The sequence below is a fragment of the Micrasema longulum genome, unplaced genomic scaffold, assembly GCF_059751315.1.
Source record: "Micrasema longulum isolate JH-2025_06_02 unplaced genomic scaffold, ASM5975131v1 h1tg001949l, whole genome shotgun sequence".
Classification (NCBI taxonomy): domain Eukaryota; kingdom Metazoa; phylum Arthropoda; class Insecta; order Trichoptera; family Brachycentridae; genus Micrasema; species Micrasema longulum.
In genome coordinates, this window is record NW_028279123.1 from 222,472 (window position 1) to 249,096 (window position 26,625).

Genomic DNA, 26,625 nt, shown 5'->3' on the forward strand with positions numbered 1-26,625 from the left:
TTGTGATAAAGAAATTTACTGCCTATAATTTAGAAAGGAATGGGAAGACAGACATTTCAAGTTTATTTTATTAATGAAATATTTTTGTCATTAATATGACATGTGATTACTTACGGTACCGCTGTCTTAGGAAACCATAGCTTATATGATATTTAGTGAAATTACCGTAATATGGGGTGAAGTGAACCACAGAAGCATCAGTGGACCACTTCAGCTGTTACGTTTGAAATACGGTCGCAATGATTCTTGTTCGTCTGTCAGCGGACAACTGACAGTGCCTGTCAACTTGTAAACGCATGCACATGTTTTTGTCTCGGCACTTCATAAAGTTATTTACTATTCGTTCTGACGCCTAAAAGTCTGGAAAGAAAAGTTGGCCATATTATAACTACTGCATAGGTAAGTCTAATTATGTTGTGACCGGTATTGTCGGCTTAGCGTGTTCGCAATGTGCATGTTACTGCGTGGCTACATGAAAAACCAAATGTGTTTGACGACTGTCAAAATATTTGGAATTATATAAAAATGCAACTTTCAGGTGGTGAAGTGGGCCACCTTAAAAACATGCCTAGAGTATACAAGAAGAGGGTCGATGGGCCCCATTATGCAGAGTATTCGAACGAGAAACTGGAAAAGGAATTGACTGAGATGAAATACTTTGGTTTTGCTCCTGTTTATTTTCATATTATATTTGTTATGTATTATCTATATTAATTAATAATTAAATAAATTGGATAAAAACTTACAGAGTTATGAGGGGAAAATATCCTAAATTTGGCTCACTTCACTCCATCTTACGGTACATACTTTTAACAAAAATGACAATTATTTTGATCTATTTTACACTGGTATTAAAATATATTATGTATTTATACCTTTTTGTTATAATGCACATGGCTATAGAGATGCTCTTTCACTATTTTGCATAGAAAAAGCGTTCCGTATTTTTTTTTTTATTTGTGAATATAATAATAAATGGTGTCTGTTTTTTTTCATTAAGAGTATTTCATCATAATTTAATATTTTGTTATTAATATTAAGGTAATAATCATATGCAACTTACAACTTTTTTATGAGTAGTACCGAGAATATACTTTTTTTTCTAATTTCCTTTACTTATGACATTAACTACTTTTATCTGTTTAATTTATATTAAATAAAAACCTTAACATATTTTTATTTTTTTAAATACTAAAAAAGTATTTATTATACTTTAAAGTAATCGTGCAAACTACCGCCAAAAATCCTTGCCCCCCCTCACATCACCAACCCCCCCTGCCTTCACCACCACCCCTACCGTCATTCATCTTAAGATCTAGCGACTTTTGAATCTCCGTTTAGCGACATTTGCTCGTGACTAGTTGGCAACACTGATTTCTGATTAAATGATTAAATATTTAAAAAAATCTATGGTCGAAGAACTAAGCGGCGCTGATTTTACTGTTTATTTAGTGATATTACCTAAATTGGCAATATTTAATTGAAAAATGGTGAGAATAACATAGACAATTCTAATATAAGTTGATATTTCATAAAATTAAGATATTTTTGCTATTAATTTAACAATTAATCAGTTCAAACAACAAAATTTAGGTTATACCTGTCAGCGAGACTTCGTGATATTTACGCGGATTTAGTTTTAAATAGTACGCTTTGATTTAGATATGACCCACGAAAATATTAAACTCAGATAGTCATTTCCATGCAATCACAGTTTTATTAGAATCTTGTATCGTTTACTAGAAATTTCTTTCGGGAAACTACCAATGTTTGACAGATGTTCCGGCATTTTTTGTTGAAAAATTAACCAGAAAATGAAATATTACAATAATTATACATTTATTTTAACTCTTAAATTCTACGTATTGTGTAAAAATGATGTAGTAACAGAAATAATTCTTATGTTTTGTTTTTTTTTCATTTTAAAAACAAACATGTTCTTAAATTTGCCAACATCTTATAGAAAGGAATGGGGTGGAACAGATGAAGTTTAACCTGAGCTCACATGCATAGTACGCAAACGCATTAACCACTATTCTAAACTTGTAAGACTACACAAATAGTAAAAAATGACATTTTTGGGTATTCTGTTAGGACATCAAATAATCTATATGTGTGATAAATTAGTATATTTAGTGTTCCATTATTTAAAAAAAATGTATCGAAAAGAACTTTCCTACAATTAGGCAGTTCAGTGCTTTTTTTAATATGTTAATAGACTATTAAACCAAAGCAAAAAATATATTTTTATATATTGTATTATGTATATTTTGCATTTCTGAAATAACTCCGCGTGTTACGTCAAAAGTTCTTCTCTGTCAGTTTTCCATATTCTTTAAGCATGCATATTATTAAAGAATACTAAAAATGAATATTATTATTAAGATTGTAGTAAATGGAGATAGTTTGAAACAGGTTGAAGAATTTGTATATCTGGGTAGTATGTTTACTAGTGATGGAAATATGGACAAGGATATTGAAAGGAGGGTTAGTGCCGGTAACAGAGTTAATGGTGCCTTAAAGTCTGTCGTAGCAAATAAGTGTCTATCGCAAGAGGCTAAATTAGCAGTTCATAATGGAGTTCTGGTACCAACCCTAATGTATGGAAGCGAAGCATGGAGTTGGAAAAAAGGGACAAAAGTAGACTGAATGCTGTTGAAATGCGATCCCTCAGGCGAATGTGCGGAAAAACAATGTATGATAGGTGCCCTAATGTCGAAATTAGAGCAGAATGCAAGGCTGAGTTAAGCATTATCGACAAAATTAAGAAAGGTCTTTTGCGATGGTTCGGTCATGTGGAGCGAATGAATGATGAAAGAACGGCTAAAAAGATTTATGATGCGAATGTGTCTGGTTGTAGAAGTCGAGGAAGGCCGAGAAAGACATGGCATGATCAAGTACAACAAATTCTTGAAAGTGGTCATGTGAAAAGTCGGAATAATCGACGTGCGTGCATGAGAAGATGTATGAATGTGAAGGAAGCAAAGGAAGTGTGCCAGGACAGAGTGGTGTGGCGTTCTATCCTCTCTGCCTACCCCTCTGGGGAAATGGCGTGATAGTTAGTTAGTTAATATTATTAAATCAATTAAAAAGAACATCTAGACGACACGCTTAATAGTATATAAATCTATGCGAAGTCTCACAGAGTTTCATACGATAATCTCATCCCTTAGACAAAATCCAATCTTGTACACTTCTGCTGAAAATGGCTTTTGATTTGGAGAACTTAATATGTTCATCAATGAACACTCTGGGTCCACAAGAGAGAAATTTCTCTGAGCAGAAATCGTACGTGTCTTTGGTATTAAATAATTGAAATTACAGGAAAACCTTGTATGAGCATTCTGCTGGGATCTCTTGCAACCGTATGACCAGAAATGCGTCAATGACTCTTTTAAAGAATGTCTAATGTCCAGTACCTTCATAGATTGAAACAGTGTCTCAGTTGGAAAAGTTGGGAGCCGTCAAAGCATCAAGTATTAGTTTTTGTACATTTATTAGGGGGTTCATGACGCCGTGCAACCTTCCCCGAGTGAGCAGAATACATGACACCGCTTTCTTAATCTGGAAACCAGCGATTGAACCTGTACTTCCCATTGTGGATTTCTGTCAACAATTATTCCCAGATATGTTTTTGCCTATTTTTCTCACTATAGGCAATAATGCATTTAGAGGGTTTTATCTTGTATTGAATGCTGCAGCGAGACTTATTTTTGGAATCTCTAAGTTCAGTCCAGTACCCTGGCTACATTTTCCACAGAGGATGGATTACAAACTCTGTCGGCTTACGTATAAGTCACTGCACAACTCTGCTCCAGAATATCTAAGGGGACTCTGCATTCCAGATTAACTAGCTGACAGACGTCGTACGCTTAGATCAGCTACATCTACGTCGAAAGGAAAAGTTTTTATACCTCTATGCAAACAGCGCACTAAATTCGGCGAACGCCCATTTGCGGTCGCAGGCCCTACGGCATGGAATGCTCTCCCTGCAGAGGTGGGAAACTGTGCGAGCGAAGTGATGTTTCGGAAAAAACTTAAAACCCACTTGTTCTTTAAATCATTTGAATAAATCCTTAGCATGTGGTGACAAAGTACATTGTTTTTCTTAAATTAAAAAAGTTAAAATTAAATTTGTATCTTTATATGATCACTTTGTAAAGCGCCCTTGAGGTATTATATTACAAAAATGGCGCTATATAGATGCGTTTGGTGACTTTTATCAGTAAGGATGCTGACAAAAAACCACCATGTTCCTTATTTAGTAGGTTTATTCAGAATTATTGAATACGCCATATAAGTTGTCCATTAGAGTGATAATAATTAATAGTTGACAATTAATAAATTGACGGAGCGCAGGCGCGTCTAGAGGTGAAGCTGTAAATTTTCTGATTTTCTTCTTCTTTTTCCACTCAAGTGAAGCATGTGGACATCACCAGACACTTCCGGGAGACCTTATCGTTAGCCAGCACTCTCGCTTCCTCCAACGTCAATTCCCGCGCCCCTTAGTTCCGCCAAACAAAGCTGAAAGATCGCCATCGATGGTCTTCCAAGACGGTTCCCGTAGTAGGTGTGAAAAGGAGATAACAATATAAACATCAAAACACCTAAAATAAGACCTGGGACAATCGTTCATAAATTTGGGCCAAGTGTCAATAACGCGCCACTTCAAACTTTATGATAAACGTTATAAAAGTCGTTTTTTCTTTGCATTATACAAGTTGGATGCTTCTTATCTCTCCGAGTCTCGAAAGAGAAATCTAAAACCCTATGAACCTAAAGCGCATGCGCGAAAATTTGGACAAATGCTATGGGAACTAAGCGCATCTCGACAAGCAGCATCCCACGTATACAACAAATACTATCAAGAACAAGATACCTAGATATTCAGTACGTACTTTGGTATTGGAAATACGCATATGTAGCTAGGTATGTATACTGAAGATATTGTTTGAATCGCGTGCACCCGAACATTCTGTGAGAATTTAAATTTATTTCAACAGAGAGGGAAAAAGTTTTCGAGAAGGGAATATGGAAGTCTAGGCATTTACAGGGCTTATGACCTGTCATTGGCTGGTTTAAGTGTTGTTTTGTCTGTTGACATAATCAAACATTGTTGAATTACTACCTGGTAAAAGAAGAAGTATAAAAATTGGAAAATTGTTTCCAGGCGTTGCCTAGTAGGTGATTTGGTTCAGCCGGATGAATCTCACCCACGTGATGAAGGTTTCAGCTCTTTTACTTCACAAAAGTCAACAGATGGAAGAGTTGAGGAAATGTGGATGTTCAAACATGGGCAGAATAATGAATGTAACACAGTGTGTAAAGTGGCCACTTAAACCAGCCAATGACAGGTCATAAGCCCTGTAAATGCCTAGACTTCCATATTCCCTTCTCGAAAACTTTTTCCCTCTCTGTTGAAATAAATTTAAATATGAACAACTCCCTAGGGATGAAATCCAGCCAGTCTGCAAGCATTTGGACATAATCAAACATTCTGTGAGAATTTTAGGAATACATATTTGAAGGTTTTATTTCGTATTTATAATATTTTTTTTGTAAAGTTCATATTATTTTTAAAATTTCAAGAGATGCGCCGCATCCACAGGTATCTATAGTCCGAACACGCCTGGTATATAAGTTATCCATGATAATAATAATAATTGACAATATCCCCATCTCACTTATTAACATTTCATATTTTTTCATCGATAACCATAGCTTCCTGAAAACATGTATAGAAATTTCCACAGAGCCGGCTTCGTAATGCCGAAGATGACAGAGTTAGTAGGGATGTTTAGTACACCGTCTCAATGATAAAGAAAGCGTTTATAATCGCTTTATAATTTGTAAAATGATTGTGTTCTAGTCTCACACGATACTCCTGGTGCAGCCAGGTGCGCGTCCTGAAACACGCACCTACTCGGACTACGAGAGTGTGAACGACTGTATGGAGGGAGTCTGCAAGATATACGAGGAGCACCTGAAGAGGAGAAACCCCAACACACCTACAATCACATACGATATTTCACAACTCTTCGATTTCATAGACCAAGTAAGTTTTGGGCCACTTTTGGGATAGCAAAGAAATATTATTCGGTCTTTAACTTAAAAACCGGAATTGGACACTATAGTCCTTAAAATATAGCTTGATTAAAGTGACAGCCGCCAAACTAGTGTCAATAGGGATGGAAAATTACTGATCAGTGATCATGTACTGATCAAATTGATTTTATCAGTTTTTTCATGAAAACATGAAACTCTGTTTCCGAAAATCGATATAAAAACGCAAAAACAAGCCTATTATAGTGTGTTTAAGACAATTATTCACTAAAAAATACGACATTATACTTTTTTCATGAACAACATAAAATGAATAATTTTTTTATTCAATCAATTTGTCCCATCTCCGTTTTTGCAAAATGATGTAACCTTGTAAAAACGTCTTTAATAATTAGGTTTATTTTAGTTTTAAAGCTGGTTTAATATATTTATGTTGATTTATATGTCAAGCATTGTATTAAAAAAATAAATTAACGATGGGAAGTTCTGCCCCACCCGCCATATAGTCCGGACTTGGCGCCTTCTGATTTCCATTTGTTTCAGTCGACGCAGAATGCACTTTCCGGAATACGCTTCACTTTAGTCCGAGGCATCGAAAATTGGCTCGATTCGTTCTTTGATTAAAAAAATGACCCGTTTTTTTGGGATGGCATCCACAAATTGCCATAAAGATGGAGAAATGTTGTAATTTCCGATGGACAATATTTTGAATGACAGAATTGTACAAGATATTCTTTAATAAATGGTCAAATTTCTTAAAAAATTCCGATTTTTAAGTTATAGGCCTAATTGAAACAGTTTGTATTGTAAAAGGATTATGAATAAAAATGTGTATTATGTTATGCCTCCATTACGCAAAGCGTTGCGACAATTGTGGTAAAATAATAATTACAATAAACTGTTCCAGTCGAGGCTGTAGTCTAATAAAACGTAAGGAAGTCATAGGATTTTGCCATTTCAAAACACCGTTGTTTCAAAATCGCACAATTAAAAAAAAAAAGTAAATAAACATTAGATAGAAAAGTATTTTCTTAAGGTATTTCTGTTACGATAAAAAATATACTTAAAAGTGTTATGTAACTAAAATATAATTACTTTTCCAGTGGCGGATTACGCCTCTTGAAATTTAGATTAAACTCAGGTACATTGATACTCATATAAAGTATTTGAGTAAAATTTGTTCAAATGACGAATTCAACAGGAATGTCATCAAAGAAGAAGCTTAAAATTTGGTTTTCCAAAAGAAATATGAGCATTTCTAAATACAAATTTTGTGGTATTTTTTTCGAATTCTTGGTAAAATTATGCCTTCAATGACCATTTAAAAAAATTATGTAGTTTAGTTTGAACACTTTTTTATGGAAGTAGTAAATTCTATTCATTTCGTCCACTATTTTCTGCTAAAGCCAACTACAGAACGACGGCAGAAGCAAAGTTATACACCTTATACAGAGATGTGTTTGAGTGGTTGACGATTTTGAAGTAACCTAGATGTAGTAATTACCCCGCAATAGTATCTTATGAATTGATAATTGTGTGTAATAAAATAAAAACATAAATGATTAAATTTATCTATTTTCTAGTTGGCAGATCTGAGTTGCTTGGTATACCAAAAGTCCACAAACACGTACGCGCCATATAACAAAGACTGGATCAAGGAGAAGATCTACGTTCTTCTGCGGCAGGCGGCCGGCCAGACTGACTAAACTAACTTATTAACTAATTGTGCGATAGTGTTCCGTGAATGAGTGACATTTGTTATATGTTTTCCTATTGTCGACGTACAAACATCCGATTCCATGGCATTTATGTTCTATTGATGGATACAAATCTACAGTATGCATTTTAATAAATTTTGCACAAAATCACGTGTCTCTTTAAATTATGCGTACTTTTTCAATCTCTGGGATTTGACTCGATTCTTTCATCGACTTAAATTATAATATTACTTTCTATAGGGTGTAATAGAATCAGGGGTCTTGTTCTGTAACTAATTCGTTTTATAAATTCGTTTGTATCGTATGAGCGAGAACGAGAGCGAAATATGGTTTTGATTATGTTAAAGTGAGATGAATATATGAGAAACTAATGAACTTACGAAACGAAATTGTGACAGAATACAGGCTCAGAGAAACATAACTGACATTTTGATTGTACGGATCATTAGATTAGCATCTTCAAAGAACATGTTTAGATAGTGAGAAAATACCTCAGAGTAATAATACGCCACTGGCTAATAGAGCGCCCGTATGGAGAGAAAAATCTGTGGCCACACCCCCTCCAGGATAGTGGACAGTAATTTTGTACAATAACTGATTCATTTAGTCCTAACATTTTTAAGTCGGAATGTTTTATATTGCTATACGAAAAAAATAGATTTATATGTAAACTTATTCTTTAAGATATGGGTCTGTGCTTAACGAGCTCCTGACATTACTGTGAATTGTGTAGATCTATTGTGACGGTAAATTAACTCGTGCCCTCCAAGCCTAGGTCCCTACTCTGTCACCCGGGTGTTCATTAAAATATACAAATTTTAAGATTTTTTACTCATACCTACCGAAATTTAAAAGCGGTGAGTTTATTTTTTAATTACTGGAACCTCTAAGTACGTCCCATTTTTTTTGTATACATTGGTACTCAGCATTACACATAGTTCATTTTTAACTTTGACAGATTGTTTCTGGTTGGTTTGGAGCAAATTCCTGTCATCCTGCAACAACAACGATAGAACGCCTCGTCACTCTATCTTTGCGTACAGATCTCGCTTCATCTACATTCATACATCTCATGCAGGCGCGCCAATTATTCCGACTTTTGGCATGTTGTCTTCAAGTATTTGATGTACTTAATAGTGCCATGTCTTTCTCGGTCTTCCTTGTTTTCTGCACCCATCAACAATCGCATTGTAAATATTTTTAGCCGTTCTTTCGCTGTCCATTTGCTCTACATGTCCAAACCAGCACAGAGCTCCTTTCTTGATTTTGTCGATAATGCCTATCCCAGCCTTACATAATGTACGGATCTCGACATTTGTGATTCTATCGTAAATAGTTTTACCACACATTCGCCTGAAAGATTGCATTTTGACAGCATTCAGCCTACTTTCATCACTGTTTTTCAAAGTCCATACTTCGCTCCCAAACATCAGAGTCAGGACCAGGACTCCATTTAAACTGCTAATTTTGCCTGAAAATCGCATTCACGTATAAAGTGCACCCGTGTTGGTGAGAAAAGCAGAGTTTGACATTTGCAGAAAGAATTAAATATGAACAATTTTTAGTTTTGGAATTCAATCATACACCAGAACCTAGGTGTATGATTGAATTCCTTATGAAATACTTATCAATGAAAAGTCTTTTTCCAAGGTAATAGCAGGCAAGCCAACGTTCGGGCAGGACTTTGTCTGTCAGGTCCGCTAGTTGTTAATAAAAATTAAAGTTAAATAATTTCTAAAGTATAAAAGATAAAAAAATATCAAAAATACCAAAAAAATTCAACTGATTCCTTTAGTACATCATCATCCACTTTCCGCACCTAATGGTGCATAGGGCACTGGATTGGTACACCAATTGCAGCGTATCTTGATCAATTTTGTAACATGGGGGTGAGGTGATCAGTCTTACGCTTCAGGTACCATGAAATATTCCAGTGTAAAACCACTGTTTTAAATTAATAATTCATATCAACCATGTCGGGAATCAAACCTGAGACCTCTCGCATGGCAGGCGAACACTCTGACCATTACACCTTGAGGCTGACAAGTACACACATATGAGTACTAAAAGAAAATCGCATCTATTGCTAAATCAAGTCAACTTACTGAAATGTCAGGGAACTTGCCCTTGAGAAGGGTCCCCATTTATTTGAGTCATTTTTCTCATGAAACCACAATATTACAGTTTCGGCCCAGAGATGCATTTATAATTTTTGTTAAAAATGTTTTGTCTACACGTGAGCCGATTTTTGTTTTTCTCCCAATGTTTGATGAAGATTATTTTTTCGTACTGTGAAAAATTATAAATCTATAAAAAAAAAAAAAAAACAATAAATATTATACTTACAAAATTGTTTTTAATTTGCCCCCAGTATCAAAAAATATAGCCCTATTATTATTATTATTATGGATAACTTATATAGCGCCATTTTCATAATATAATACCTCAAAGGCGCTTTACAAAGTGATTATATAAAGATATCAATTTAGTTTTATTTATTTTTTAATTTAAGAAAAACAATGTACTTTGTCATCACATGCTAAGGATTTATTCAAATGATTTAGAGAACAAGTGGGTTTTAAGTTTCTTCCGAAACATCACTTCACTCTCACAGTTTCGGGCCTCTGCTGGGAGAGCATTCCATGCCGTAGGGTCTGCGATCGCAAATGCGCGTTCACCAAATTTAGTGCGCTGTTTGCGTAGAGGTAAAATAAATTTTCCTTTCGGCGTAGATGTAGCTGATCTAAGCGCAAGACGTCTCAGCTAGTTCATCTGGAATGCAGAGTTCCCTTAGATATTTCGGAGCGGAGTCGTGCAGTGACTTATACATAAGCCAACAGAGTTTGTATTCCACCCTCTGTGGAAAACGTAGCCAGTGTAATTTCCCTTTAGATGAATTCTGGAATTTCCTGGAGGCACCGCATCATGAATGAAGAGGTCCTTAGTAGAATTGTAGGATTTGATAGTTGAGGGTTGGTGGAGCCCCTACCCCAGTTAGAGATTAACAGAATGACTAGACAAGTCCTTGTCTAGTCCTTGTTTTTCCAGTCCTTGTCTACAAAAATTCGGACGAAGTCGAAATATTGTTGATAAATCCACCTGATCCATGAAGAAGTTTAGAAATTGAAAAAATAACATTTTTAGGCGTTATCTAGTATGTAGGTGAAATAATTCAATTAGATGAATCTCACCCGCATAAATAAAGGTTTCAGCTCTTTAACTTCACAAACATCAACAAATGAAAGAATTGAAGGAATATAGATGTGCAAATGTGGGCAGAATGGTGAATGTTACACAGTGTGTAAAGTGGCCACTTAAACCAGCCATTGACAGGTCATAAGCCCTGTAGATTCCTAGACTTCTATATTACCTTCTCTTAAATGTTCATCTCTGTTGTAATATGTTAATATAAACAGCTCCCCAGGGAGTTGAATCCAGTCCTTGTCTACAAATATTTGGACAAACTCAAAATATTGTTGACCCTCAATTATGTTACTATTAAATAATTGTTCTATAATATTTCAAATTTAATTTTTGAACTATATCAAAACTTGTAAAACAGGGTTCCAGTGTAAATTAAATTAGAAATTATATTAATCAATAAAACAAATATATTTGTATACGGGATATTTTTATGAATATCATATTTTCAAACCCTGGCCAGGATTTTCGTTCACCCATGTGGCATTCCATGCTACGGGGAAATGGCATAATGTAAATGTGACAGTCTTTAAGTAATAATTTGCTACCGCTTAACAAGAAGCCCTTTCGCTATATTGCACAGAACAAGAGAGCAAAATTTGGTTTGATTTTCAGTTTAGCAACCAACATGTAACAGGCACTTGAAATTCTCGATCAGAGTACCTACAGCTCGTTGTAATGCTGTTAACTGTAGCTAGCTTCGTGGTTAATAATCATAGAATGGTTGTCGGTATGGGCGACTCTATTAGTGGTGTATTATTACTCTAAGGTAATAGTAGTATCTCAAGGGTCTTTCATTAAGAGTGATACAATTAAAAAGAACACATATTTTTTTTTTTATTTATATCCCTACAGAGATGAGGTAGAATTTTTTCAAATTCAGGATTCAGGAAAAAAAATTCTACCTCATCTCTGTAGGGATATAAATAAAAAATATATACCTACTCCCCCTTGGGAGAAAATCCAGATTTGTACAAGTACACGTACCAAAAATAACACATAAATTATTCAGTGAGACACAATTTTTTTATTCTATTTGAAAGGTTACATTATGCCATTAAGTGTGAAAAATAATATCATTCATGTGAGCATCACGACTTCTCTGTACACACTGCATTCTGTCAACCCAATTTTCCATCACTTTTTCACATAAATTTGGTGTTATTTCACTAATAACACGTTTCTCCGAATTCTGCAATTCTGTTTGTTTACATAACCATTTAACCAAAAATGAGCTTCATCATTTAACACCAATGAACCGTAAAAAATGGGTCTGCATTGATTTGTTCTAAAGCAAAATCAGCAAATAAACGACGTTGGTGGAGGTCTGCTGGCTTTAATTCTTGATCCACATGAATTTTGTAAGGGTGCAAACTCAAATCTTTTCTTAAAATTCTCCATGTTGATGTTTGAGAAAGATTTAATTCTTGAGGACGACGTTCAATTGATAAATTTGGATTATCTTTCACACTTGCTGCTACCATCAATATTCTCTTGTGTATTTTTATTTTATTTAGTTCTATGATTAACATAGTCTAATATATATTTACAACACAATATTTACATCTATACTTATTCAAACATTATTTATCACTATTATACACTTAATATCCTAATTTATAATATTCACTGTTTCATATGTACATTTTCATTAATTATATTCACTATTTACACTATATATACTTTTTACATTTAATTTTAAATATATTTAATTTTTTATGCTTTCTGGCATTTCCTCAAATAATTGTATTCCCTTGTACATGCGGCAGTTCTGTGACATTGCTTTTGATTTCTTTTCCAGTCTTATATTTTTAGATCCTCTTGTTGCATAGTTATGAAAGAACTCATTATTTTTTAGTTTATTTTGAAAATGTCTCGGAACTATTCCTTGCATGTAAGTGCATTTCTTCATCGTACTGGTACTCTTGTATCCCATAAAGAAAATTCATTTTCAAATTTGTCTACAATAAAACAAATAGTAGGTTGATTAACTGAATAATGTCCTCTATGAATTATTTTTAAATTTCTTTCCGTATTCACATATGAACACTGATTTTGATACAACAATTTAACAATTTCGAAACGTTGTTGAAGCGTGTATGTTCCCATGATTAAATGGCATACTATACTGAACACAAATGACAGAAGGAATGATAAAAAATAATATGCAGTGTTGCCATTATAGCCATTTAAAATTGTATCATCCCTATTGGAAGACCCTTTATTTCAGATATCTATTGCATTTGAAAAGACTGAGTGGAAAAGTGATCTACCAGTATACATTATTTAAGACTTATTATTAATATGGACTATTAGAAAATAAATTCATCAATTCTGGTGGTATATGTATGTACCACTTTGTTCTTGGTGTCCTGTAAAGGGTTAAAGTTGAAACCTGTTAAGTACAAGAAAGGAGAGTAATCTTGTGGTACACGAAAAGGGAGTAATCTCTGGATTCTCTTTTCTTTAAAAATTTGATTTTAAAAGTCTTAATTTAAAGTGAAAAACCTGTACTTACAGAGCTTCATTTTTTTATACATTAACCTGTATTTTTGGAAGACTGTTCCAATGGTCCACAAATTGAGTAGTCAAGAAGTTCTTCCTGGGCTTGGGTGCGAAGGAGGTTGTTTTCGACTCCAAATGGATGGCCTTGTCCATTACAGATCTTGATGTTTGGACCACGTTTGTCTTGAAAAAGACAGGTCCAGCGTAGTGTTCTTGGAAACCAACTTGGCAAGATGACGATGTTGGATTTGTCTTGAAAAAGACATTTGTTTGAGCAAGTTTCGGTCAGATCAATTAGGGAAATATTTAATAATGTTGTGCGACCCCAAAATATTTTTTTTGTTGCTGTTCACATTTTTTTCTTTTCTTTTCATTCAAAACATTGAACAGAAGAAAACAAAAAACAAAACGGAAAAAAAAAACAGAAAAAAAAAGAAAATCGGACTTAATTTTTTTCCGAATGATTTTTTTACACTTACAAATTAATCAATTCTTTTCTCAACATGGAGTTTATTTTTTTCTTTTTTAAATATTTGGTATTCACCAGCAACTTTGGGGCCGCTTTTGTTTTAATTTTTTTTATTTCATATATTTTTTTGTCAAAAATAATCTTTTGAAACAAATATACATTTTACAGAGTTTCTTACATCTAAATCAAAATTTTAAAACAGTTAATAATAATGTTAACCTAGGCTTTATACAAATCTAAAATGCTCGACTTTGATTACAAAGTCTTCAGCAAAAAATCATTTGGTAAACATCATAATACAACGAGACATTTTAATTTACATTAACAAAGGTAAAAATAACTTGCATGTATTTATTTAGTAATGTTGACTTTAATTTAAAAATCAAGTATTTTCGATAATATCAGAAATGTGAGACTTAAAATGTATAAAGCAAATGTATCGGTATCCGCCTGATTTAGTTAGCAGAAGATAACATGCGATCATATAAGTGCTTTATTGAATATTGACATGGTGATTTCCTAAATCAGGTAATCAAAAAACTGACACAAATAACACATATTTACATAAAAAATCAAAGAATTTTACGAAAGTATATAAATTTGATAGATAGCTCAGGTAAAAATCATGAATACGGCAATCAAGTGGAGATGGGTCCGCCTCGTTGTGTAGCGGTTGGCAGGTTCGCCTACCATTCTTGAGGTCCTGGGTTCGATTCCTGGACTGGGATTTGAAGTGCAAGATGAAAAGCGGTCTTTTGTTTTTTTTTTATTTATCTGAATACGTTCTTGTTTTCCTTAACCCGTCAAACGGAACTTATTTTCTGTATATATGAAAAGTTGAAATCCATAAAATTTGTGTGGGCTATTAGATGAAATTGACTACATTGAAAAACCTATACAAAATCAGAATGACCTAAAACACTTAAAAAGAAAAACAATAAAGGGTAAAGTACACAGTTGTCGGCACTTTAAAAGATAATAGATTGTTTAGGTAAGTGCTGAATCAGATACATTTATGATATTTGAATAAAAATTGGGTTTTTATATAAAAACAATTCAATTGAATTTCTATAGAAAATTAGAAAAAAATATCAGCGCCCGATGCCGATAAAACAGACATTCGACATCATGACTAAATGCTAAATTTAAAAAAAAGTGGATAAATAAAATTATTTTTTTACAATTGACATCAAATATTTATTGAAATAAATACTCGCAACAAGATTTGAAATTTTGATGTAGATCACGACAGAAAACTTTGCCTCGTTCCTTATGAAAAACACAACCAACTCAATTGGATTCTAAATTGGCACTGCAGTAGACATAATTTTTTCCATAATAGAATTATGCTGCACTTTGGTAGTAGACTAAATGCATTATATTCATCACAAAAAGTGTATCTATGAGTTAAATAACCCCGCAAAACTATCAGATGTCAAACAATCTTATTTTTTATATTCAAATTAGTGTCAAAAATTGTGTAGTGAATTGTATACTTTACTGATAACGCAATTTTGAGTTGAAAAGACGACACTGCATTGAAGTGTGGTAAATTAAATAAAACATTTATGTATTTGCGTTGTAATTTAAGCATTGGTACACGTTTTCAGTTAATAATAAAAAGTCGTGTTAAAAATGAGAATCAAGTTGTGTTTGAGCAAACCCACTTTGAATCTGTGATCCAGATCAATTGAATAATGCAATCAAGGAAAAACGACCACAAACGAAGACACCGCACCGGTTCACACAGCATTATATACGATGCTAAAATTACGTGAAATACACTTCAAATTGGTTGATCATCCACCTTATAGTCCAGATTTAGCTCTTAGTGACTTTTCCTGTTTCCAAACTTGAAAAAATGGCTCGCAGGAAAAAGATTCAGCTCAAACGAAGAAGTGATTACCGAAATCAACGCATATTTTGAGAGGTTCCCGAAATCGTATTATTCAGATGATATAAAAAATCTGTGATCCGGAGTCAGCAGCTAAATCAAATAATCACCATACAACATAGTTTTATGACTAGGATATAATTTACATGGTAAATGTTTCATGCACGTCTCACATTTCAGTAAATATCGTAAATAATTTGGTCTCTAACCATAGAAAAGTATAATCGGTCGATACTTCCTCATTCCAAAGAATTAAAGGTGAAAATATTTTTATGCATCGGCGTCAAATAAAAAACGGCATAACTTAATTTACTGTCAAGTTCATTTGCTTTTGGAAAAATGGTTATGCGTATTTAATACATATCGGACATAAGAAATACAATTTGCAATGATTTCTTTACACTAACATGCAAAAATGATCGAAGTAACAATATGGCTAGTGACATTAATAATTATAAATAAATTATGTTTTACACAATTTTCTTAGTAAAGATATCAATGACTTAATGTGACATTAAAAATAATTTAAAAGAAAAAAAACACACCTAGATAAAAAAAAAACAATATACATACATGCAATTATATCACACCACCCAAAAGCAAATTATTTATATTTTTTTAAGAAATGTTCGTTAAAATTATTAAATAATAATTTTACTAAATAGTGTGGTCGCAATTTCAACATGCGTCTATTATAAGAGAAGTATTTTTACTAAAATTATCTATTGGGTACAATGAATTTCAATGTTATTAAGTATGATTATACAAAAAATATTTTCAAAGGACTTAAATTGCTTTGAATTTTATGGTTATCCATACTAAAGGCGATTGTAATGTTTGAATCTTACTTAAACAAATTCTTACGAACAATTGTATGTATAAGTTTACGTAAATCTATTTACATTTTGCAAGTTATTCAAAACAACAATTTGTACTTTCAATCCACCGAGTTTAAAACGATTTTTACACACATTTAGTTGTCCCTTGTTTTAAATCTAGTCCAATCCTAAAATGGTATTCGTCATTCTTAAATTTACGATTATTGCATTTAATTTAATGAATACTTAAGCGTATTAGTAATTATTAGATCCTGTAATTACTAAATCTATTTTTAACACTATTTCTAAATGGTACGGTTAAAAGAACTGCGAAGGCACAAACATACGTTCTTTATCAAGTGCAGTACATAACTATTCTTCCATGCGAGAATTTACATAAATGTAAATCTGATCTGCGAAAATTTACATAACTGTAAATCTGATTTGTGAGAATTTACATAACTATATGTAAATCTGACTTGGGAGAAATTACATCATAGTAAATCTAACATGTGAGAATTATGTCATAGGTTGTATTGAAATTGGCATCGATGCAATTTCACAAATATACATTTGAAAACATGCGCAAACTTGCGTTGATTGCAAATATACCGAGGAATAAGATTAATTAATGATCTCGAAGGTTGGGATTTTAATATGTATCGCAATTCTCATAACACGTTTTTAAAAAAGTACCATCGTAAATGATTGCGAGTGTGTATATTATGCGAAAAAAGGTCTATCAAAAATGTATATGTATGTTTATGTATTAGATTTAAGGCATATGTAACTGATTTACGTTATTGAGGAACTGACAGAAATCCGATGATTATTTATTTGATTATTATTTAAAGGACTGTTAAGTTTAATATCGGCTCAAATAAGAATTTGAGGTTTTTAGACAAAATTGAATAAGACATCAATACCAAATGTTGTATGATTGTGATGGGTTGTAAATACAAGTATTTTACCATCGTGGTGCATAGGGGACTGTGTTGTAAAAACCACAATACAACCAAGGAAGAAAACAACACTGTGGAGCAGTTTTATGGTCCGATTCCTAACAAGATCGATTAAAAATATTTAATTTTTTAGAACTGCAATATTTCATAGTCTCTTAAATTAATTCCGAAGCGTACGCCTGACCATCTTGCCTTTATGAAATAGAACCAGGACCCTGGATGAATGCTTTGAACTCGATGGCTACTCTCAAGTAAAAATCTTAAAAAAGGAAATGGATACAGAACATGAAGAAGACCCAAAAAGACCAAATCCAACAAGTACTTGAAGATTGTAGATCTGAAGAGGCCCCGAGACCTCTGAAAAGATCCGGGTAAGCGGAGGGGGCTTTCAATGTAAAAAAATAAGTTTTTGAAGATGAAACTAAAGTCAGAATAATCGTCATGCGCGCGTGAGATGTACGAATGAGAGGTCTGTATGCAAAGACAGACTAAAGTTCTAAGATTCTCTCTACGTGCCCCACGGGGAAACGGCGTAATGGCTTGTTCCGAAATCGAGTGGAGATTAGTGTACCTCATAGTCTAGTGGTAAGCCCTATCGTGTCCAAGGTTCCCGGCATGGTCGGCATAAAATACTTTTTAAAATAATTTTCACTGAAATATTTCATAGTCCCTGGATATCATGTATTTATTACTACAAAAAATAGCCGATACGATGTGGTAAGAGAACCGATGCAGTGTCCTATGCACCATTTGAGGTCGGGGGGTATGGTACCTTTTACATTTGAGGGGCACACGGCAAAAACAAGCTCATTAACAAAGAATAAATTTTACAGGAGACCAAAAATTAAAACAAAAACATTATGTTCATATAAAATAAAATAGGTTTTCAATTTGTGGGGTAATTACTTAAAATAGATAACGTGTAAATCACCATTTTTTAGTTAACCACTAAAACATATCTCTGTAAGCACGTAATATAATATTATATCGTCGGCATACCGATAAAAATCAATTTAAATGTTTGACTCAACAAATGTCTTTTCCGTTCTTTCTTATACATATTTTGAACATGAAACATTCTCATAAAACCATCTAAGTTCCTTTAAATTATTTCAATGGATGAGATTTAAAAAAAACACCTGGTAAACTAAATAATTCAATATTAATATTACTACAATAACATTGTTGCCTAGTGGTGTAATGGTCATTGCGTCTGCTCACCAACCACGCAAGAGGTCTCGCGTTCGATTCCCGACATGGTTGATACGAAATATTTATTAAAAAAGGTGTTTTGACACTAGAAAATTTCTAAGTCCCTGGACTGGCACCTGAAACGTAAGACTGATCATCGTACCTTCATGATCAAGATGCGCTGTGATTTGAATACCAATGCAGTGCCCTATGCACCATTAGGTGTGGAAAGGGACAGATAATAATTAATTAACTAATATTGACTCCATACATATGTTCGGCATACTAAATGGTATAATCGATGTTCCATCATTACTGGGACATGTAAAATTCAATATCCGACTCGTAGGTTGAGAAACAATGAAATACTGTTCATCAATCAGCATAGAACAAACTATGGCCTTAATTCTCCAATGACCCGTCTTGGTCGTATTGTTAACTCAAGACAAGATCTGGACTTTTTTGGTTTAAGTTTACAACGATTTAAACGAGCACTAAATAAATAGTCCAGATCTTATGTCCCTTATGTTTGTTAATGCTACTTTTATTTTATATATTTTAAACTATTCTTTTATTATAATATTTAAACCCTATAAATTGTGTACAGGTGTTCTTAAAACATTGTCACATCCGAAACCATGATGATCAGTATGAGCAAGAATATTTTATTTTATTTATTATTTATTTATTTTATTCAGAAAACATACAGTCATACAAAATAAGTACTAAAAACAACAATTTTTTAACATAAAAAGACCAATTAAGTTTTCATAAATTAAAAAGATATAAACATTAAATGTGACAAAAAATAAATAAGAATTTTAAGTGAGAAAAGAATAATTGTTGACATTTGCGTTTTCCATGGAGGTAATAAATTAAAATAAATAAAAATACCGAATGTACACTCCGAGCCATCCACGCACACACATGAACGCACATATAAAACATACACAAACATATACATGTAATATGCTAATATGTCTTCTTGCCCATACTGATCATCGTGGTTTCGGATGTGACAGGTTTAAAGAACACCCTGTATATGAACAATGCCCGTTAATAAATAAATAAATAAATAAATGATGATGATAAAATTGATAAAATCATGTATACCCACGCACAGGCTATGCCAATGTAGGATTTTTTCTTAATTGTTATGTTTTGTTTGCATTTCAACAAATAAATAAAAATTAAACCATCCTCACCAGAAAAAATTAAAAAGAAAGTAAAAGTTTAGTAGGCTTTATAGATGCTAACTTTAAAACTAAATCTCGGAAGATTTTATTAAATTTTGTAGTTTAAAGCCTTCAATCAGTATAGCGACGATATCACAAAAATTAAAAAAAAAAACAACAAGCCTGATTTTGCAGTGTCCCCTTCATTTGCTTATAATTTATATTATTTGAGCTAACATGTATTAATTTTAAGGTATTTTTATACTACTGCTGGTCTACGATAATGCGTACATTTAGTTAATTTTAACCTACATAGTTCAAATGGCCTCTAGTAAATTTATTGCATTTTATTTGTAATTATTATTATTTATTGACGAGTATAAAAGATCACGTAACATCTAGGACTGAATTTTGTATAATCAATATTTTAGGCACCCATTTTAAGATTTTTAATTACAATATTTGACAAAAAAAAACGTTATTTTAACACAAAGAAATTAGATGAATAAATGAATGGCTCGGATGATGGTGAGCTGTAAATGCATATTTGTGAGTGGAAGGATGGTCTGCCAAAACCTCGTTTGAAATGTGGTCGGACAGGGAAATGATTTCGCTGGAAATGAAAGGGTACTAAATATGATGAAAAACATGTGATGCAAAAAATAAATATTTATAAAATTAAAATAAAGAACTGTTAACCATTGTCAAACTAAAAAAGGCCGCATACTTCGGCCACATATTCCGTGGGGAAGAATATGCTCTTCTACAGCTCATAGCGGAGGGGAGGATAGTGGGTGGATGGGGCGTAAAGGAGCGTCATGGCTCATGCAGTGGTTTGGAATATCCGATGCAGCGATGCTCATCAGAAAGGCATGGGATCGAGAGGAGCTTCACGTGATCATTGCCAATCTCCGATAGGAGCAGCACGAGAAGAAGAATGGCTCGGAAACTCTACTTATTGAGTGTTAACATAAGTTGTGTTATTTTTTTTTCAAATGAAGAGAACTCGGGACACAACAAATTAGTCAGTAGTTCATAGAATCTTGTCCGTACGCTGAGCAAATATCTCAAACAGCTTTGGCAGCTTTAATCACTCAATTTAATGTGACCAGAAGGAGTCGAAATGCTCACATTCATCTGCTTGACATTCCATTTTGAAGGTAAAGCACAATTTTTTCTTTCAAATTACACATAACCTTTGACATTTTGTTTTACTTTTAATGCTCATTTTAAATTTGGGGACACAACTTATCTTAACACCTAAAATTTGACATGAAACATGATTTGACATTGAAAAATTAGCAATTTCTTATTGTTAAGCCATACACCATTCTGAGGGCATAATTATCCTTGGCGGTGGGGACATTCAAAAGAAAATTGCCAATTGCCAAACGAGATACTACCCGAATGACTTGATAATTATATGCAGAATTTAGATAATCCAGAAGTACATATTACGCGGCTCGCATACGGGTGGAATGAAAAATACAGATCTCTGTGTGAAATAGTGTTTTTCACTCGATGGCTCCTCTTTAGTGAAAATGAGTTTCAATATGGAGTACCGATGCAGTGCCCTACGCACCACGGGGTTGGATAGGAAAACGATGACGAGATAATATGTACTTCGTTGTATAGGAAAAGGGGAAGTGAAAATTTTGGTTGATTGGAATAAATTGTCTTGTAAAGAACTTGTCTTCAAAAATAGGCTAGATTTGTTTTGGAAGAGTTGAAATACGCCGACAACTAACATTCATAAAATTAAAATTAGGCAAATCAGCTTGAAGCCGTCTTCTTAAATTTTAGAAAAAATAATTATATTTAGGTATATTAATTTTTTTATTTATAATATGCAATGACGAATGTTAAAAAAAAACCTTTCTCTGGTATACCGAGAATGCTAGTAACGAGCACATTCGGTAGGTCACATTTTCCTTGTAATAATCAAGTTTGACTGCTTATAAAGGGTTTTTCAATTGGTGCGGGTAGATTTTGACGGCCCGTGGCGGCCATTTTGTTTTGATGAAAACTGTCAAATATTTATTTTTTTATTAGGCCCTTCGCAGTCAACTCTTCAATGTTTGGTGGCCAAATTTGAGACGACCGGTTCGGTAATCAATCAGCCCACACCCGTACGTTCAAGGAACGCAGGATCGGTCGAGAATATCACCGCTTTCCGTGAAAGTGTACAGCAGAACCCGAGCCAGTTGATTCCTCGCCGTGCACAAGAACTCGGCCTTTCGCAGACTTCAACTTGGCGAATATTGAGTCGGGACTAAGGCCTATACCCGTACAAGATCCAACTGACCCAGGAGCTCCAAGTTCATAACCATAGACAACGCCGTTTGTTCGCTGATGGGCTTCAAATCGTTTGGAAGACCCCAATTTTTGCCAAAAATAATTTTTGGCAACGAGGCGCATTTTTGGATGAATAGCCGTGATAAAAAGCAAAATAGCCATATATGGGACGACAACAACCCACGCGATGTTCACAAGGTGATAATGCGGACGCCACAATTGAAATTCTGGATGAACGATTTGAGGGTAAGGTTATCTGAATTGGCCACCAAGGTCATGCGATTTGACCCCGCTAGACTTTTCCTTGTGGGGTTTCTTGAAGTCACAGGTCTATGCAAATAAACCACAATCGACCGATACCCCAAAGGTGAACATGACACAGGCCATCACTCAAATTCAGCCGGATCTACGAGGAGGAGTAATTGAAAATTGGACAACTCGGATCTGTGCTGCCGTAAGAAGCCGAGGCGGGCATTTAAACGATGTCATATTTAACACTTAATGGCACATATGGGCCTTTCAAATAAAAAGGAATTTTGTTAATACTTCACACACAGCTTGTTTTATTTCATTTCAACATCTACCCGCCTTTATTGAAAAACCCTTTAGGTAACCGGTATGTAAATTGAATTGCATAAATAAACCAACTTGATCAAAAAGCTTTAGGAGTCGTTCCCATGTCGCGCCCCTATTTAACCGAATATGTGCGGAGACCTAACTGACAAATCATGCAATTGTCATAATGTATATTATTCCGCAAATTGTTGGCTAAAAATAACCAAAATACCATCAAATAAAGCTTTGAGGAATGCGTTTTGGCAACCCAGAAAACAGGAAAAACCCAAAGCAAAATTATCAGCCATATTGCAAATCAAATATCAAAAATGTAGATCAAACACTGGCATAAGTGCACTGTGATGGGGATTACTTTAAAGGGGGCAGTATCGATATAGATAAATAAAATTATATTTACGATTTTCTGAATACTTTCCTAAAACCTTTTGATCGACGGGTTATATTTTAATTGGTGTTAAATTTTCATATTTCTCTATCAAAAAAGTTAATCAGAATGAAGTAATTTGATAGTTTATTATTTGGACATAATGTTGATTTTAAATGCGAGTTTGTCTGGGAGATTTTCTCTACAGGTTAGGTCTAGGTTGCTATTGGACATGTGTGATGCTTCCTCAGGCAGCTGCGATGGATTGATGCGGGTGCGCTAGGCTGACTTGGACGTGGCGGGGCGCAGGACACCAGGGCACCGGTGGTCAACGTCGCCACGAGCGGTCTTCCTCGTCCTCTTCTTCGTCGTCCTGCAGGAGGATGTCTTCCGAGAGCTCCACGCCACTCTGGAATAGAGGGATCGGAAATGACTAAATTAATATTTGAAACATGAGCTTTGTGATTTTAGCAGTTAAGTAATTTTGTGCAAAATCACTAAATTATAATCAATATGCGGACAGTTTTGGAACATGATTTTTTAAGTCTCGGTTAACTGGTGAAATTTTTACATTTTAGTTGATTGGTAACTAACTAACTAACTAACCATCACGCCATTTCCCCAGAGGGGTAAGCAGAGAGGATAGAACGCCACACCACTCTGTCCTGGCACACTTCCTTTGCTTCCTTCACATTCATACATCTTCTCATGCACGCACGTCGATTATTCCGACTTTTCACATGACCACTTTCAAGAATTTGTTGTACTTGATCATGCCATGTCTTTCTCGGCCTTCCTCGACTTCTACAACCAGACACATTCGCATCATAAATCTTTTTAGCCGTTCTTTCATCATTCATTCGCTCCACATGACCGAACCATCGCAAAAGACCTTTCTTAATTTTGTCGATAATGCTTAACTCAGCCTTGCATTCTGCTCTAATTTCGACATTAGGGCACCTATCATACATTGTTTTTCCGCACATTCGCCTGAGGGATCGCATTTCAACAGCATTCAGTCTACTTTCGTCCCTTTTTTTCCAACTCCATGCTTCGCTTCCATACATTAGGGTTGGTACCAGAACTCCATTATGAACTGCTAATTTAGCCTCTTGCGATAGACACTTATTTGCTACGACAGACTTTAAGGCACCATTAACTCTGTTACCGGCACTAACCCTCCTTTCAATATCCTTGTCCATGTTTCCATCTCTAGTAAACATACTATCCAGATATACAAATTCTTCGACCTGTTTCAAACTATCTCCATTTACTACAATCTTACATTCAGTCATAGTTACATTTCTTTCAAAGACCATGACGTTAATTTTTACTAAATGGTCAATTTTTATCACCAAGTCAATTGGTGGATTTTTAATGTTATATTAAATTGTGAATTTTGAACAGCCAAGATAATTTTATAAAAAGGTCTACACTCGCTTAGATGGTTGCAAGATTTCTTACCCATTAATACTAAATGCTCACTCCTATAAGCATTATTTACTGCCCATTTTAAATTACGCTGATTTATCCGTGACCGATTAAAGCTGTGAGCAACTCGATAAACTTGAACGACTTCAGAATACATGCATAAGGTACATTTTTGGTCTTAGGAAATATGACCACATTTCTGATTATCGTAGACAACTGAAATGGCTCAAAATTAGACAGCGGAGAGACTATCACTCCCTCTCACTTCTGTTTACTGTACTTCATAGTCCTAACACTTCTATATACCTCCGGAAAAAAATTCAAATGCTTATCACTTCATGGTTTACCTCTTCGTTCTAACTCCCTATTAATACCCATCCACAATTCCTCTTTCTTCGCTAACTCATATAGTGTCCATGCCACTTCACTATGGAATCATCTTCCATCTACTACCAAAGATGTTACTACAGTATCTCTGTTTAAATGACGTCTGAAGAAACATCTCCTTTCTCTTCACTAACCTCTCCTCCTTTCCTCTTTTCTCTTTATTCCCTTTTCCTGTAAATAGTATTTAAATAAGATAATTTATGCACAAATACAGTTATTTGTATCGTAAGCTTTATTATTTTATTCTTATATACTTTTAGATTGTTTGTATTCTCTTTTTATACAGAATAATGTTCCATCACTGGGAATTGTATAAATAAAACTTTTATTTTATCGTTTTTTTTAAAGAAATTGCCATTTGGCAATAATTAACATTATGTACAAAAAGCTAAAAAAACAAAAAAAATATTTATTAATTTTTAATGCTTTGTTAAATGGTGAATTTTTAACATCTGAGGAAATTGGTGAATTTTTTATATTTTGTTTAATGGTAAATTTGTACTGTTCCCTTAAATGATGAAATTTTAATATCTCTGGTTGATCAATAAAACATATTTATTGATGCTTCGGTTAAACATAGAATTATCAACGCTCTGGGTAAATGGTGAATCTCCGAGTCAAGTCGTGATCGAGTTCCTCACCTCAAATTCACCCTCGTCGAGAGTGAGGGCATTCTCGTCGACGCTCGGCTGCTGCGTCAGCTCAGCCTTCCGGCTCTCCGGGGGCTGCTGCTCCGCGCTGGGGGCCAGCAGGGGGGAAGCGGTTGGCTCACCAGCCGGGAGCACTGCCGGAGTGGAGGCCTGCCTCTTCATGGGCTCCATCCAGGTCACCTGGAAGAGAAATTCAATTATATGCTTGTTCGATCCCCAGTGAGATCACAATGGTTTAAATCGGTTCCTAAAGTGGACATAGATTAGTTGGTCTCCTGGGGGCGTGGAGATTTTTTTTTACTGAAAAAGGGGCAATGGTCAAATAAGCAAAGCAACCTGTGGTTAAAATACTTTTTAGGTTAACAATTCAGGGCACTTACACTCAATGTTCTGTCGTTGAACTGTTTTCCCTTTAAGAAGGCCAGTTCGGCAAACTTGCGGGTCTCGTACTGTATCCACACACTGGGGGTCTTGGGGTCTACACCCCGTCGAGTGATTTCGCCATATTGCTGTGAAAAAAAATATCTTATTATTTATCATCGACTTCAATACTAAAATCCGACCTCCCTAAATACTACAACTCTGGCTGAGTGTCTTCATATAAATTGCACAGAGAGATATAGAACATCCTCATTAAATACCTGAAACATTGTTTAAAATATTTTTTTACACGGTTCTCGCGACGAAAAAAACCTATACAATTCAACTACAAACTAAAAAATACTTCCCTTTCAATGGTTTCGTCATTAAAGGATCTTGGCATTACTTTAGATAGTAAACTCTTCCATCGTGAACACATTGATAATATTGTAAACAAATCTCTCAAACTTCTCGGTTTTATCAATAGAGTGACGGCGGACTTAAAAAATATTAATACCATCAAAACTCTTTATTGCTCACTAGTTCGACCCCATCTAGAATACGCT

The 26,625-nt window shown here is 34.3% G+C and overlaps 2 protein-coding genes and 1 long non-coding RNA gene across 4 annotated transcripts in view; 2 read left to right on the top strand and 1 right to left on the bottom strand.

Annotated features, from left to right (window-relative positions):
* The first annotated feature begins 1,335 nt into the window (after positions 1-1,335).
* Positions 1,336-10,115, top strand: e(r) (enhancer of rudimentary). Of its 2 annotated transcripts, none has more exons than XM_088238697.1 (3): positions 1,336-1,490; positions 5,870-6,055; positions 7,647-10,115. In XM_088238697.1, the coding sequence occupies exons 1-3, from the start codon at positions 1,488-1,490 to the stop codon at positions 7,767-7,769; spliced, it is 312 nt and encodes a 103-aa protein (XP_088094823.1). In that variant the 5' UTR covers positions 1,336-1,487; the 3' UTR covers positions 7,770-10,115. The 2 variants fall into 2 exon arrangements, with proteins under 2 accessions (XP_088094823.1, XP_088094824.1); XM_088238698.1 differs by lacking the exon at positions 1,336-1,490 and adding an exon at positions 4,433-4,929.
* Positions 10,116-13,792: 3,677 nt separating this feature from the next.
* LOC148273450 (uncharacterized) lies at positions 13,793-16,338 on the top strand. Its single transcript, XR_015824576.1, has 2 exons — positions 13,793-14,792; positions 15,052-16,338. It is a non-coding gene; the product is annotated as an uncharacterized LOC148273450 (long non-coding RNA).
* A 5,631-nt stretch (positions 16,339-21,969) lies between these two features.
* Positions 21,970-26,625, bottom strand: part of swm (Zinc finger protein swm) — a 52,137-nt gene continuing 47,481 nt past the window's right edge. The window contains exons 22-24 of the mRNA XM_088238699.1: positions 26,080-26,208; positions 25,691-25,879; positions 21,970-23,640 (exon numbers count right to left, since the gene is read on the bottom strand). Coding sequence (XP_088094825.1) covers positions 23,560-23,640; positions 25,691-25,879; positions 26,080-26,208 — 399 coding nt within the window. The 3' untranslated portion in view covers positions 21,970-23,559. The remainder of the gene's footprint in view (positions 23,641-25,690; positions 25,880-26,079; positions 26,209-26,625) is intronic.